Source organism: Nanorana parkeri, unplaced genomic scaffold (assembly GCF_000935625.1).
Source record: "Nanorana parkeri isolate BGI_ZX_2015 unplaced genomic scaffold, ASM93562v1 scaffold667, whole genome shotgun sequence".
Lineage (NCBI taxonomy): Eukaryota > Metazoa > Chordata > Amphibia > Anura > Dicroglossidae > Nanorana > Nanorana parkeri.
Genome location: NW_017306935.1, coordinates 335,577 through 351,242, shown reverse-complemented (window position 1 = coordinate 351,242; position 15,666 = coordinate 335,577). Strand labels below are relative to the sequence as shown.

Here is a 15,666-nt window from a genome sequence, read left to right as displayed (position 1 = left end):
TACACCTTTCTTTTAGTTTCCTGCAAAGTCCCAAAAATACCTGTTGATCCTGCCAGTGAAGTCAACTTAATGCAGCTTCCTTTGATGGTGTGGTAACACTGCTGCACTGCTCCTGAATTCAGAGCAGAGTTGCCATTCTCATGTAGGCTGTGCTGGCTTGCAGTACAGTGGGATAGGAAGATGTATCTTGGTTATTACTATTTAAAAAAATATACAAACAAGGAATAACATGGGGCTTTTAAGGTGTCATCTGGAGGATGTAAGGGACATGGTATAAAGGATAACAAAGGCGTCTCATAATTGATCTGGCAATAGAAGGGTTAATTAGATCAAAGATTAGATCTCAGTGAGGAATGGTATTGATGACATTGCCTCCATAACCACAAAGTCAACTCAAATATATGTAAACTATATATAATATATTTAGCAACTGTCAACCATAACTATTATGTCTGAATATATTCTTAAGATCAAAAAGGTCTGGAGGCACTAAAACTAGCCCATATCAATCCTCAGAGTACAACCTGTGTATATATATTAGCTGATATAACATCCATAATATAAACTTCAACCAACCCTATATTTAACTAACAAGATACTGTATGTATACCTTCTAGATGTGTTCCTGCTCCTCAAAGCACAAGGCAGCCTCCCCAGTTCAAGCCGTCCAAATCTCCTTTCGCTTTACTGGATTCCCGCCGCATTCTCACACGCCGTCCAAACTTAATCGGCATGCGATGTATGCAGCTGTGGCGGGTCAGCGGTTCACACATGCTTATTCTTTAAAGGTTGCATGTAAATGGAGGGTTTGACCCCTCCCCCGCAGGATCCCCAGCCTATCAGAGCGACGCCGGGATCAGCTTCACTCCAATTCCCGTCTACATCCTCCCGCATCTGGAGTTGCTTCTTTAGAGAACAGTGTAAATAGCAGAAGAGATTTCTCTACTTGTGTCTGGATTGTAGATAAAGCAAAACAAAACGTGTCTCTTTGTAATATTCTGGAAACTTTGAATGTGTTGTCGGCTAACAATAAGAGCAAACTAACTGGATAGTTCCTGGATTTTGTGCCTTTGTGCTCTGTCTGGAGGAAGTCATTATTGTTCTGGAGTCAGGAAATGTCTGTTACAAAGCATTTAGATTTTGCCATTGCCATGACTGCAATAATTAGGGCAGTAAAAATGTATACCGAATGTTCCTTAAAGGAGAACTATGGGGTTAAGTCTTTTCCCCATAGTTCTCCTTAGGGTAACGGGAGGACACAAACTAGCATCCTCCCGTTACCTTAAGCTCAGTATACCGCTATAGCTTGCGGTATACTGAGACGCCGCAGCTGAAGCAGATCCCGACAATTGTGCCGGGATCCACCCAGCTGCGTGACTGACAGCTGGCTCTGCCTATCTAGAGGCACAGCCAGCTGTACCCACCCACTCCCCCGTCCGTTCCGCCAGCAGCGCTGGCGGATCGGAGCGGGGAATCCAGCCCCTCCCCTGTCACGGCAGAGAGCCGTGACAGGATCGAGAGGTGAGCGAACGCCGGTATCTGTTCGCTCACCTCCCAATCTACTGAGCCGACCTGTGACAGTCTCATTGTCACAGGTCGGCTAGAGGTGAGTGAAAAGCACTCACCTCATAGTTCTCCTTTAAACAGGGCCTGCATTAAAGCAATGGACAATACATACACCAGGGGAGGGATTTTAAGCTATTACCTGAGAATTTCAGAGTTGTTACATCCGGCCCTTACATATACACTGAGTGGCCAGATTATTATGACCACCCCATCAATACTTCGTTGGGCCACGAGATGACTTCGTTGGGCCGCCTCGTGACTCCACGAGATGTTGAAAGGTGATGCGAGGAATCTGACACTGCACTGTTGCCCTTCTGTTGTCTTGTACCAGTCTTGCCACTCTCCGTTCTGCCCTAACATTGACTAGTCGCTGACGGCCACAATTCGCACGTTCAGACCCAGATTTTCGGCTGACAGTCCAGTCTTTAAACACTTTAACAATGAGCCCCTCTTGAACATTTAACAAATTCTGCTTTTTTGCTGATACTCGCTCCATGGCTCCGAGCGCCAACAATCATCCCACGTTCAAAGGCTGTTAAATCGCGTTGTTTCCCCGTATCTTCAGAAAAAAATCACATCTACTATCGTGGTAAACAACCTGCTTCCTTATTTATAATGGTCTGGCCCTCTAGCAACTTCAACGTGAAATTATAGCTAATTTGCCTGCAAACGTCAGGTGGTCATAATAATCTGGCCACTCAGTGTACACTGATAATGTACAGTGTATAAAACATGTATAATACATGTATAATACATGTAAAACACATTTAAAAGCAAAAGGACTGAAGCAGAAAAACACTTTAAATTTCAATGTGCTTCTACATTCCCTCATATGTGAAAGAAGTGTACATATGGGCTGTTGCAATATTCTCACCTCACAGCTGGAATTTACAAAAGTCCAAAGCAACCATTGATAACACTATTTGTACACCACATCCGGGATGCCATTTGCACACCACATCCGGGATGCCATTTGCACACCATACGATTTACACAGAGCCTGAGAAAACAGCATTCATATTAACATGAGCTATAAAAACTCCACAGTCATCCTAAATAGGAGAATATATGATTACAGGCTAAAATTCATTACCTACATCATAAAGTTAAACTGTCATTAGAGAAATATTGGGGCTGCCACTGCAGGCCTCCACCACACAGCTCAGCCTGGCTTTTATGATGACCCTCTGTTTGTCCCCAATGCTTTCTGGAAAACTGACTTGTAAGAGGCATGCAGATCAGGAAAGCCAGATAAAAAGTCAGCAGTCCTGTTTTCATTCAGTGACTCGAGTCATTGAAGGTCAGCATGAGAGCCAGTATACTAGTATTTTCACATGATGAGCTCGGCAATGGCAGCCTACATGTTTATCTTGTGACTGGTTTGTTTAAATGGCATACGTATAGCACAGAGGGTGTTGATGGTCTTATTGACATAAGAGAAATGAATTTCAGTCACCTTTGGCTGTGGCATTTATACTACTATGTCTTCCAATGTATCCTGCACATGTCTTATGTCTTAGGAAAAAGCTAACTAAAGCCCTTGAGCCGTTTATACCCTGGACACATCGTTTCCGTAGTTGGTTACAGGTTTCCAAGGGCATAGTGGTAATTGGTTGCTGTCTAAGGGCATATCCGATAGGATCGTAATATCAGCCAAAAAAACTTGGAATGCATCAGTCATTCTGGGATTATCCCATTTATTTCATCACAACATTTCTGGCAAAGTTATTTCTTCAATGGGTGCGATTACATGGCTATGATATCCCAGGATCTTTTTTGGACTGATATTAGCCCAGTGGGCAGTAACTCTCATCTTTGCTCTTTTGAAGAGCTAAAGTGGCTAAAGAATCTTTAACACGCTTTTTTTAGTTTCAGATACCTGTGCCGTCCACTGTGCACCTTGCAGCTTCCACTGTGGCTCCATCCACCAACACTTATTTAAAAAAAATGTTTTTGGTTGTGACAAGGTTGCTTGAACTGTTATTTGTTAAACAATTCAATTATTGGTATTTTATTGCCCCCTTGTGGTAGAGGATTAAATGTATCCTTTTCCACTTCATAATAATCCTAATGCTGCTCCTTATATTTGTGGTCAGTGGAGAAGTTCCCCCGCCCCTTACATTGGTGGCAGAAGGGGAGACGGGTCCCCTCGCATTGTCAATGAACAATGGTTACATTGGTGGCCAATGAATAAGGAACCTCTTACAGTGAGGGACAGTGGACAAGGATATTTTCTTTAACTTCGCCATTCTAAATACAGTAAAAATTGTTACTCAGTTGTTAAATACTCCTGTAGATCCATATTTTATACTAATGTGGATACATTCTATTTTTTTTAACAACTGCAAAGTGGTATTATGGAATTGAAAACAGCTATTTGAGATAAATTAATCAAAGAAAATGTACATTTTGATTGTTGGTTGATGTCCAATATTGGTGTTTGGGTGTAACTTTGTTTTTTATTATATACTGTACATAGATTGTGCGAGCTATTTTTAGATCAACATGAACCCTCTGGAGATTATATACACCATAATGATCAATATGAGAGAAGTTTTTGTCCAGTAGGGACAGACTAATGTGCCCAGGTTCAAGAGTTTGGTGAATCCTGATTAAAATTCAGCAAATTGTAACTTATCAGTACCCACCAGTGAATGGCATGCATGCATTCCCTTCCCTGGTAGGACCTGTCGCTCGGCATGTTATTGAACAGGTACGGGGGGGGGGGAAGCTCTGTTTTATTGGCTTGTTAAAGGTGGTCCTGTGGGGTCAGAGGGGGAGGAGCTGACCCATACTGTGCCGACATGAGGATGAGCCAAGAAAGGAAAATTACGGTAAGTAAAACAGTTTTCCGTTATATACATACACATATATACACACATACGTGCGCATCAGAGGAGGCAGAGCCTCACCTAGTATTATGGAGGAAAAAGCTGTCAAGCTTCAAGTCTGAAGCTGACAGCTTTTTCTCCATTCAGATCGGCTTCTAGCAGGTTACACAGCAGGGAAAGCCTCCCCGCTGTGTAACCTGTCATCCACTTCTGCATCTGACTTTTGACAGGTAGTTAGGTTACACAGCAGCGGGCTCCCCCACTGCTTGTGTAACCTAACTATTGAAGCCAGAGCTGTCACAGCCTCTACTCTATGTTAGAAGCGTGAGCTCCGTGGATGGCTTGAACCAATGGCAAAGCACCATTGGTCCAAGCTGTCCAATCAAAAAAAGAAAAGACACTGAGGCCATCGATCTCGATGCCTCAGCAGTGACGAGCAGTGAGGCTCCTCCTTGGCTCCTCCCTCCTTCACACTAGCTTGGTGACTAGGGCTTCAGCGGGACGTGCTGGGGTTGAGGCTGGGGAATGCCTCACCCTGAAACTAAAGGTACCACACATCTCTCTCTCTCACTCACACGCATAGAATAGAGAAACAATACACTATACATAACAAAGATGACTTGTGTATAATAAAGGTGGGTGGTAGTATGAGGCACTATACCTAATAAAGAGGTATGCGAGATGGTGTTACATATGTTTGATCCATAACATCTCAAAAAAAGGCATGTGGCACTGTGTGTACTCAAGTTGTGTGAGGCACCGCATGTAACAAGGGACTGTTGGAGTCACAGTAATACAGGAGAGAAGAGAGGGGAAACAGTCAGCAAATCACACAATATGCTGCCTGGCCAACCATAGCCCAAAACACATGATGGTGCAGAAAGAAAGCAAGCATGGAGTGATTGTTGTGAAAAGGTGATTGATTCTTCTGTATCCAGGAGGTAACAGATGTCCGGAATTTCTCCAGCAGAAGATGTGGTACAAGGTGTCCAAGAAGATAACCACCTCTAAACTGTTTGGAAAGATACCATGTAAGCATTCTGTTTTTCAACTCCGGATATCAGAGCAGTACAGTCCTCTACCGATATGGTACCTAGGTTAAAAACCAAACAATTATTAAAGTTTTATTTAATTTCCAAGGGTATGTCCTGTGATAGGTGTCCTCTCAGTCTCCATTTAAAGGGGGGGGGGGATCTTGGTATACAGTAAATGGCAATATAAAATAGATACAAAATTTTGAGGTTACCAATTTGTAATAATGCTAAAGTAGGAGGAATAGTCAAGGAAGAAGGGCCATTGAAAATGTCCATGAAAAGAGCCAGTGCTACTAGATTACAATTAGACAAGGAACAACAGATGACAAATTCTGCTTCTACCGAGCTACCTCATTTACGGTGTGATAGTAGTGACAAATCTAATGCTGGTATTACAGTCAGGATAAGAGGAGGGTGGTGGCACAACAGAGGTAGAGGGTGAAGAAAGCTTCTGCTTTTCTTCCTGGTACTAATGGAATTCTTGCCTTCTTCGGTTGCGATATTAAAACAGTCACAGGTCGTCTCTATTGATCGTGAAGTGAGGGAACACATACCATCGCTTGCTCACTTCCCAATCAACTCCCTACAGAGAGCGGTGACCGTCAGTCACCACTCCGCACAAGGATTCCATCTCCTCCTCCTCCTCCTCCTCCTCCTCGTCCCCCCTCCCCCCTCCCCTCCCACGCTGACTGGAAGAACAGACACCAGAGGGCAGAGCCAGCTGTCAATCAGGTGAGTGGACCTCGACAGTATTGTCTGGATCCGTTCCAGGGGCGGCGCTCTCAATATGTAGCGGGCAATAGTCCAATTCACAATTGGCATGGCTACTAGGTTACGAATGGCCCCATTCTAAAAGGTGCAACTGTGCCCACGCTATGCACATTTCTAACAGCTTACTGTTCCTGATATTTCCTGGCAGGCTACCATGTTTTTGCTTCCATATAAAAGAGCTGTGATTTCAGTGCTTCTATGGAATTTTGAAGATTAATTTATCCACAATACCTACAGAGGTGAATGAGGGCCTGCTTTCAAGTGTGTTTACAGCTTGATTATGTAAATACATTGTTTGCATAGTCTGGGCACAGGTTCAATAAGAAAAAACACTACTAAGGAACATAAATGCGAGTCAGCTACAATAGAATAGAATTTTTAATGCATTTTCATGTAGTAAAAAAAAAAATGATGTGCTTTACTGCAGGAAAATTGTCAAGTGTGAATAGGTCCTAAAATCTTACGCAAGGCAAAATTTAGATTCCTTTGAGCTTTTAGGTGTTCCATGTTTTCACCTTTAGAAATAAGGAGCAACTACTAAAATAGAGTGAATTGTTAAACTAAAAGACAATTCCAGAAAACAGTAGGTCCCCCTGCACTCCTTTCAGCGCTTCCGATCCAAGTGAAAATAGTGGTGCTCGCAGTGACAATCACGGATGGCGCCGTGTACAACAGTCAAAGAACAATAGAAATCACCAGCACTCCGTAAATGAAATTAAAAAAATAAATAAATTTGGCCTAAACGTCACACATCGCATAATCCAACATTTCAGGACCACGCAGGGTCCCTTCATTTACGGAGTGCTGGTGATTTCTATTGTTCATTGTTAAAACTAAAACTGAATTTTTGTTGGGTTACATTTAAAAGGTCGTAACCCCTTTTCTATAGCTATGGAAGTGAATTACATTTTACGTACAAGTGATTTAAGGGGAAGGTGGCACTTTTAGGGCTTGTTCTCACAACGTCCGGATTCTGTCCGGACCAGAACCGTTTGCTCCTGCACTAAAAATGCATCCCTATGTGTTTTATGGGCTCCAGTTCTCACCAGCGCAGTCCGTTCCGGTCCAGACAGAAAAAATACTGCATGTCACATTTTCTCCGGTCCGGAACCGCACAAACGAAAACATGTCGAAAATGCAACGCAGTTAACAGCCAACAGCCCCACTCCCCAAAAAAAGGAACCGGAACGCAGTAAAAACGCGCTGCACGCAGAGCACCGCATCTGTAGATCTGCACCAGAAAATGGTGTGAACAAGCCCTCAGTCCTGTAAAAGTTATTGGGTGGCTCTATAGCCACCCAATCATGTATCCTGGGCTCCACTGTACTTTGTGCAGGGCCGGTGGGAGATAAACACATCCTGTGACTGAGCCCAAAAGCAAAAAGATTTTCTCCATTTCTCTGGCTGCTGTGTCTGGAGAAGAAGCAAGTCAGCTTCAGTGGGATCCACAGGTGATTATAAGGGGTCTAATATAGACAGACACACACACACCACACACACCACACACACACACACACACACACCACACTTAAATTGTATGACAGTTCAATCTTCGGACCAAAAGTTTTGTCCGATGATCGCAAGGTGTATGGGCAGCTTAAAAGGAGAACTATGGTGTTAAGGCTTTTCCCCATAGTTCTCCTTGGGGTAATGGGAGGACACAAACTAGCATCCTCCCGTCACCCTAAGCTCAGTATACCGCGAGCTACTGAGCTACCGGTATACTGAGACGCCCAGCTGCGAGAGTGACAGCTGGCTCTGCCTATCCAGAGGGAGAGCCAGATTTACCCACCCCCTCCCAATCCGCAAGTCAGCACTGGCGGATCGGAGCGGGAAATCCAGCCTATCCCCTGTCACAGCAGAGCTGTGACAGGATCGAGAGGCGAGCAAAAACAGCCGGAGCGGAGCTCTCTAGATCTGAGCGGGCGCCTTTAGACGTCCGCTCAGACACGGGACGTCCCCTTACTGCAGCGCTGAACACTGAAAAATGGCCTGGCCAGGAAGGGGGTCTAAACACCTGGTTGTGAAGTGGTTAAGAGACATGGAATAGCTACTTCAAATCAGAGCCTAATCACAGATTTATTATACTTTTTAACAAGTGCATGTGCAGCTTGTTACTAATCAGGGGAAGTGTCAGAATAAAGGTGCCCATACACCTTACGATTATCGGACGAAACTTTTCGTCCGATGATCGAACCGTCGTACGATTTTCGCACGACGGCCCCATCCTGCCCCGATTATCGCAAGGTTCAATCAGCGGTAGTTAGAAAAAAACACCTGGACGACTTGCGGTAATTGACCGCAATTATTTTCGTTTGCGCATGCGCAGTGTTAATCGTACGACTTTTGACGGACGGAAACGCCACCAACCATGCGAACATCGTACGATCAACCAAAGTTTTCAAACATTGTACAGTACTATCGGTCGGGCACTCTATTCACACGTTACGATTGTCGTACGAAAAGTCGATCGCATACGATTATCGTACGATAATCGTAAGGTGTATGGGCACCTTAAAGGTGCCCATACACATTAGGATAATCTCGGGAAATCGCACGATCATACGATAATCGCAAGGTGTATGGAAGGTGTGCGGCCGTTTTTGTTTTACATGCTGGTTTGTGAGTGTGCCATGACGTTTTTACTGTACGGTCGCACGTCTTTTGTCGAACCAGCATGCTAGAAAACCCGCCGAGAAGCGTACGATTCTCGTCGGGTTTCTAGCCTGCTCGTTCGACAACTGCAGAACGGGCCGGAGTGGACACTGCCCGTTCAGCATTGCAGGCATCGGATCGCAAGTACGATCTGGCTGTCCAAGGTGGGCAGATCGTACGAGCTTTTAATAAGCTTACGACCATCGCAAGACAAAAGTCTTGTGATGGTCGTAAGGTGCATGGGCACCTTCAGGCACGGTGTAATGCGGTTCTTTGCTCCTGCATTCAGATTTGACAGCTGTAGAGACAGATCAATTAATAGTACCATTTTCTGTCATGTACAATACATGTCTGACCCATATCTCCCATGCATGTCAAAATTAGGGCAGAGGAAAGAGGTGTTAAAAGATACCCAAGCTTTGAAGCCTTACACCAGTGGTTCTCAAGCTGTCTAGGGCCGGGACCCCTTGGTAACATTTGCCAAGTTGTGGTGACCCCCCAGCGGTAATATTTAGGGATGATGCGGCTGCTGCAGCGACATCTGGCGGTGTGGCGGGAGAACTGACACTGCTGCGCTAGGAGAGGACTGAGAAGGACTCTTACCTAGCACAGCAGAAATCACACAGCGACCCACAGGTTGAGAACCGCTGCTTAAAGGAGACAACAAATCCCAGGGGAATACAACAAATCGCAAGAATAGTCCATTATACTATAATGTTCTATTGCTGGGATTTGTAGTCTTCTGTAGCTGGTATTATTCTCCATTGTGCTGTATAAATGATTATACGGCGCACCGCAGAATAAAACCAGCTATAGAAGACTACAGCAAATCGCAGCAATAGTACATTATACTATAATGTACTAATGCTGGGATTTGTAGTCCTCTGTAGCTGGTGTTAGTCTGCGTTGCGCTGTATAATGTACCATTGCTGGGAGTTGTAGTCCTCTATAGCTGCTGGTATTCTGCAGTGTGCTGTATAATGATTATACGGCCCAACGCAGAATAATGCCAGCTACAGAGGAATACAGCAAATCGCAGCAATAGTACATTATGATATAATGTACTATTGCTGGGATTTGTAGCCCTCTGTAGCTGGTGTTATTCTCCATTGTGCCGTATAATGTATTATTGCTGGGATTTGTAGTCCTATATAGCTGCTGGTATTCTGCATTGCGCTGTAATGGTACATTATACATACAGTGTATAATGTATTGCTGGGATTTGTAGTCTTCTCTAGCTGATGGTACAGCACAATGTACCAGCAGCTAGAGAGGACTACAAATCCCACTACCCCAGCAATACATTAATGCAGCACCATGTGGGGGGAAGGTGGGGGGAGTGCAGGCTTACCCGAGCAGATATGTACACGTCAGAATAAAAAAAACAAAATAAGAATGCATAGCTAGATTCCTATTGGCTATTTCACTTTGCAATAGCAAACTAGCTATTGCACCCGCCCTCTGCTGCTGTCAATCAACTGGACCTGATGGACAATTTCAGGTCCCTCTCTGCTGATTGGTAGGCGCAATAGCTAGTTTGCTATTGGCTATTGCAAAGTGAAATAGCCAATAGGAATCTAGCTATGTGTTCCTATGGGTTTATTTTTTTTTTCTGACTGGTGATGACGGCGTGCGGTCCGATGTAAAAATAAAAAAGCAGAGAAAGGTTTGCTCTGCTCGATCGAGCAGAGCAAAGCAAACCCTTCCGGGAGAATGTATTTTTGCTTTCTCCGATGTCAGAAAAGAAAAAAAAGCGGAGAAAGGTTTGCTCTGCTCCATCAAGCAGAGCAAACCTTTCGGGGGGGCCGCTAGGCGACCCCCGGCAAATAGTCAACCCCCAACGGGGTTGCGACTCACATGTTGAGAACCGCTGCCTTACACAGATTGGAAAGTTGAGACTGTAAATCACATACCCCACCAAGGTAACCATAGAATTTTTTTTACTGTGTAAGTCACTTCTGCCATAAAAGCTTATTGCTGCCTGCCAACAATTATTCCCCCTATTTACTGAGCCACACAGTCACAGATCAGAATGCAGAGATGTATTAACTCCCATGTGTGCCGAACTAACGTCATCTGGGCCTGGCATATGCAGCAGCCCATGATTCAAAACCCAGAAGAATGGGGGTAAAGAGTGAGGGAGGGATGCAGTGCTGGAGGGGATCGCATCGGCAGGGAAGTCTGCATAATGTGCCAATATGTTGTGCATACTAGGACATGATGGATTAAAGCTCCAGGTACCCTCTTTTATAAAACATGTTGAACTTCCCTCTTTAAATAAATGGTTGAAGCACATTTGTTCATTCACTATGTAAGGGACAGTGGCAGAGGGCCCAATCACACCATATGCAGCATTTTTTCCGATCGCACTGCACCAGAACAGAGGGCGTTCCTGTACTTCGCGTTCCGATCGCATTGCAGGCAGGGGGGTATGTCTGCGGTGACATTGACATGAATGGCCAAGCCACCTCCTGCCACAGAGCGCTGCCCGGCCTGATCTGTACCATCCAGTGCCTTCCAAGGTTCAGACCAGGCCGGAATGCAACAGATATGGTGTGACAGGTCCCCGATAGTTATACCTTTGTACCCAATTGCTGCTTGGTGAATAAACTTATATTTCCTGGAATCCTATTCACAAGAAATGAGTACACCTAGGGATGACAGTTTAGGCGCAGAGTTTGTGAGCACATTCTCATGACTGACAATGGTGGATAAAGTGTCAACTCTGACTTTTTGCTCAGCACAGAAGTCATGTAAATGTTCCATATACGTTCAGGGCCCTGAAAGGTGCCCGATTATGGACTTCTACTGAAAGATGCATTCACATTCTGTACCGGAGCAACCTGCAAAAGCGCGTACAGAGCTCAAGACACAATTGTAGACGCATGCTAGCACCATTCTGTAAATTACAGGAGAATTAGCCATATGTTCATAAAAGTAAACAAAATAGAACACCAGAAAAAGAAAAAACATGCTGCACCAGTTTTTCCAGTAAAACACAAGACTTTGGCTTTTATAGGATGTTTATTTCCTGACCTTTGTGTACAGGAAGTTGATACTGAGGCACAGTAAGAAGAAATGTCCAAGGGTTAAGGGGGCTGAGGAGGTCTGGGAAAACCTGAAACTAATGTTACCCCCCAACCAAACAGGACAAAACATGATCCCTTTTCCCCCGGCATCAGAGGTAAGGGGACAAGAGGAAGGGCTGTGACAGGACTATTGAGATGTGGTGGGCTCTCTAACCAAGTCCGCTCATGGCAAGTCTTCCATCAGCAGCAAAGGGGTAAAAATTCAGTTTTGATGCCACCATTGTAAAATCTAGGCTTCTCCACAGCTTGGAAAACAATTGGCTGTGATGTAAAACCGAATGAGAGGAAGGGGAGAAAAAAAAAAGAGGGGCTCACGCCCTCTAAACCCCTATTTGTGCATATCCTACCCCCCAAATCGCTCTGGCAGTGACAGGGTTACAGGGCACTTTACAATACATTCTGCACTGCAGCAGGAAAGCAGTTGTGTTAAGACCCAAGTGTATGGAGGACATCAGGATGGCACCCAGGAGACCTAAGAAGACCTCCCAAGTTCTCATCCTCACACTAAACATTCTTTTTTTTTTCCTTTAGGTTTTTTAAAAACACAGGACTACCAAGTATACTGTAACTGTGCAAACAAGAATTTGTTTGAAAGTTCTTGTGGGACATTGGTTATTTCTTCCAATGGCTTGGTGCATTTCATACTTATGCATAAAGACATTTACCATTAAAATAGGGAAGAAGTCTTGGTAATCAAGTGGACACCACTTACATCTCTGGAAACTAGCAAAGTGCTGCGGTGGAAGTATTTGCACTTTAGAAACAGACCGCTTGAAACAATTGAAGCTGTAGGGACAATTTCATTTTCCTCACTATGACCTATCCTGTCACTACATTGCCCATTTATTATTCTTCATGAGGAACCAGAAACCCAGAAGTGCCAAGTAAAGCCCTGCAGCAGTGACCGGTTATACAAGATTCTGGGAGGCAAAGGAAAAGGGGTGAAGGAGATGAGGAGATGATGGGACGAGTGAATCAGACACAGCAACAGGAGAATTAATAGGAAGCAGACATGTCAGCGGGCATCAGGCCCTTTCCACCGCCGTGTCTCTTGGGGCCCCATGGAGATGTTTTAGGGGGGACTGGAGCCCCAAAACTAGGGAAATCCTCAGAGCTGGTCATGTCAGGAGCCTAGAAGAGAGCAAAAAAAAAAAAAATGTAAACTCTTAAAAGAAGCTCGTCACAAAATGGCTGTTAATGGACAACTTTCATGTGCTTCAAGACTCAACTTTACTGGAAGGTAAATCAATAACTAGGTGTACAACAGAGGTTTCAAACTCAAAACTCACTTTGCCACATTTTTTTCTCCCCCGGTGGCTGCTTGCCAAAATGTAATTACTTCAAAATATAATTTAACTATATCTGGTATGGTACTACGGACACTAATATACTCACAATAAGGCCCCATTCATATCTGTAAGTTTAGGGGTGATTAGGGATTCCTGCATCTGGAACTTGTGTTTTCCTACAGCAGGAATCCCTAATCTGGCATTTACAAGCAGCAGCTGTCACCCGTTCAAGTTAATGATCAGATGAAAGCCGCTGCATGTATTGATAGGATTACATGTGGTTAGAAAACACTCTCCCTGGATACACAATCATTGCGTCCAGGGAGAGCGATTGATTCCCAACCACATGTAATCATATCACATACCATTACATGCGGTGCGCAGGCGTCGCATGATTAACTTGAATGGGTGACAGCTGCCGCTTGTAAACACCAGATTAGTGTTTCCTGCTGCAGGAAAAATAGGATTTTTGTACTCACCGGTAAAATCCTTTTCTCTCCGTTCATTGAAGGACACAGGGCAACAGATCGTAGATCCTGTATGGTAGGGTAATATCGCCACCTGCAGGAGAAGGACGCTAGGCACACAACTAAAGACCAATTACAGCCTTGGGGCGGCCCCTGCTGGTGGCCCAACCCCCCACCTGCTGACAAGTCTCCAGTTAGTAACAAGCAGTTAGGAGTGCACCCCCATAAAAAGAGGGCGGGACCTGTGTCCTTCAATGAACGGAGAGAAAAGGATTTTACGGTGAGTACAAAAATCCTATTTTCTCTCCCGTTCATTGAAGGACACAGGGCAACAGATCGTAGATCCTGTATGGTAGGGACGTCACCAAGCAGTAACTCAATGAGGGATGGGCAAACACAAACAACCCAAGAAGCACCCAAAGAGCCGCCTGCAAAACCTTGCGCCCCAAACCAGCATCCGCCGATGCTAAAACATTCACCTTGTAGAACTAGATAAAGGCGTGAACAGAAAGGCCAGGCAGCGGCCTTGCAAACCTGAGAAAACAGAACCCCCCATGGCGAAAAGCCCAGAAAGCTCCAACAGCCCTAGTAGACTGGGCAGTGACAGGGAAAGGGGGCTCACGCCCCCCAACGGCATACGCCTGAACAACCATATCCCAAATCCATCGTGAACGGTAGCCGCCGACGCGGCCTGGCCCCTACGAGGGCCCCCCGTGAGCACAAACAGGGAATCCGTCTCACGGAAAGAAGCAGTAGCTCCCAAGTAGACACGAAGAGCGCGCACCACATCCAGGCAATGTAGCGCCCTCCCCTTTCCCGCGGACAGGGTGTGGGCACAAGGAAGGTAGAAAAAAAAAGTCTTCATACATATGAAAAGCCGACACGACCTAAGACAGGAAGGCCGGTCGAGGACGGAGAACAGCCTTGACCCCATGAAGGACCAGACAAGGCGACTTGCAGGACAAGGCAGCCAATGCAAACACCCACCGAACGGAAGTGACGGCCACCAAAAAGGCCACTCTTTTGGGACAAGGACAAAAACGGAACCTTCCGAATAGGCTCAAAGGGGGATTCCTGCAGCCCAGAAAGCAACAAGTTCAGATCCCACGGTGCCAAAGGCAAGCGGACAGGAGGAGCAATACGCGCAACCCCCTGAACAAAAAGGTGCGAACCAGAGCATTAGACGCCAAGGGCCGTTGGAAAAGCACAGTCAAGGCAGAATCAGCCCCAATCTCAGAGACCAGGCCACCGCCTCGCACCAGACAAAAGAGGCCCGCCACGTGCGAAGGTAAATCCTCCCAGAGACCGATTTGCGTACTCCAAGCATCGTGGAGACGACCGCATCAGACAACCCTTGGTCCCCCAGGACCCGGCCCTCAACCGCCACGCGGTCAAAGCCAGCGACGATAAGAAGGATGGGACACAGGCCCCTTGGACAGAAGGTCCAGACGCAGAGGCTGCCGCCATGGAGCGGCCATCAACAGCACAACCACATCCGCGTACTCCGCCCTCCGAGGCCAACTCGGAGCCACGAGGAAGCCTTCGGCCAAGATCCGTCGCAGAAGCCAAGGTAACAGCTAAAGTGGAGGGAAGGTGTAAATCGGACCGTAAGGCACCTAAGGAGCCACCAGGGCATCCCCCGTCAACGCCCAGGGATCCAGACCCCGGGCCACAAAACCTCTCCACCTCCCCGTTGAGACGAGACGCCAGAAGGTCCACATCTGGTTTCCTCCAGCGAAGACAGAGTGGATGAAAAAACTCCCGGCGTAGGGACCACCCCCCGGGCCCATCGACAGGTGACTGAGGGAGTCGGCCTGCCAGGACAGGATCCCGGACACTTCTCGACATGCGGCCACGCTCATCGTGCCGCCCTGATGGTTGATGTACGCTATCGCGGTGCCGTCGTCAGACTGAACCCGAACAGACAGACTGTGGAGACAGTGCGACCAACGAAGGGACAGGCG

General features: G+C 45.9%; 1 protein-coding gene across 2 annotated transcripts in view; it reads right to left on the bottom strand.

Annotated features, from left to right (window-relative positions):
- Positions 1-11,862: 11,862 nt before the first annotated feature.
- The window catches only part of HDLBP (high density lipoprotein binding protein), a 51,553-nt gene continuing 47,749 nt past the window's right edge, over positions 11,863-15,666 (bottom strand). For both annotated transcript variants that reach the window (XM_018563495.1, XM_018563494.1), the window contains exon 28: positions 11,863-13,077. In XM_018563495.1, coding sequence (XP_018418997.1) covers positions 12,943-13,077 — 135 coding nt within the window. In that variant the 3' untranslated portion in view covers positions 11,863-12,942. The remainder of the gene's footprint in view (positions 13,078-15,666) is intronic.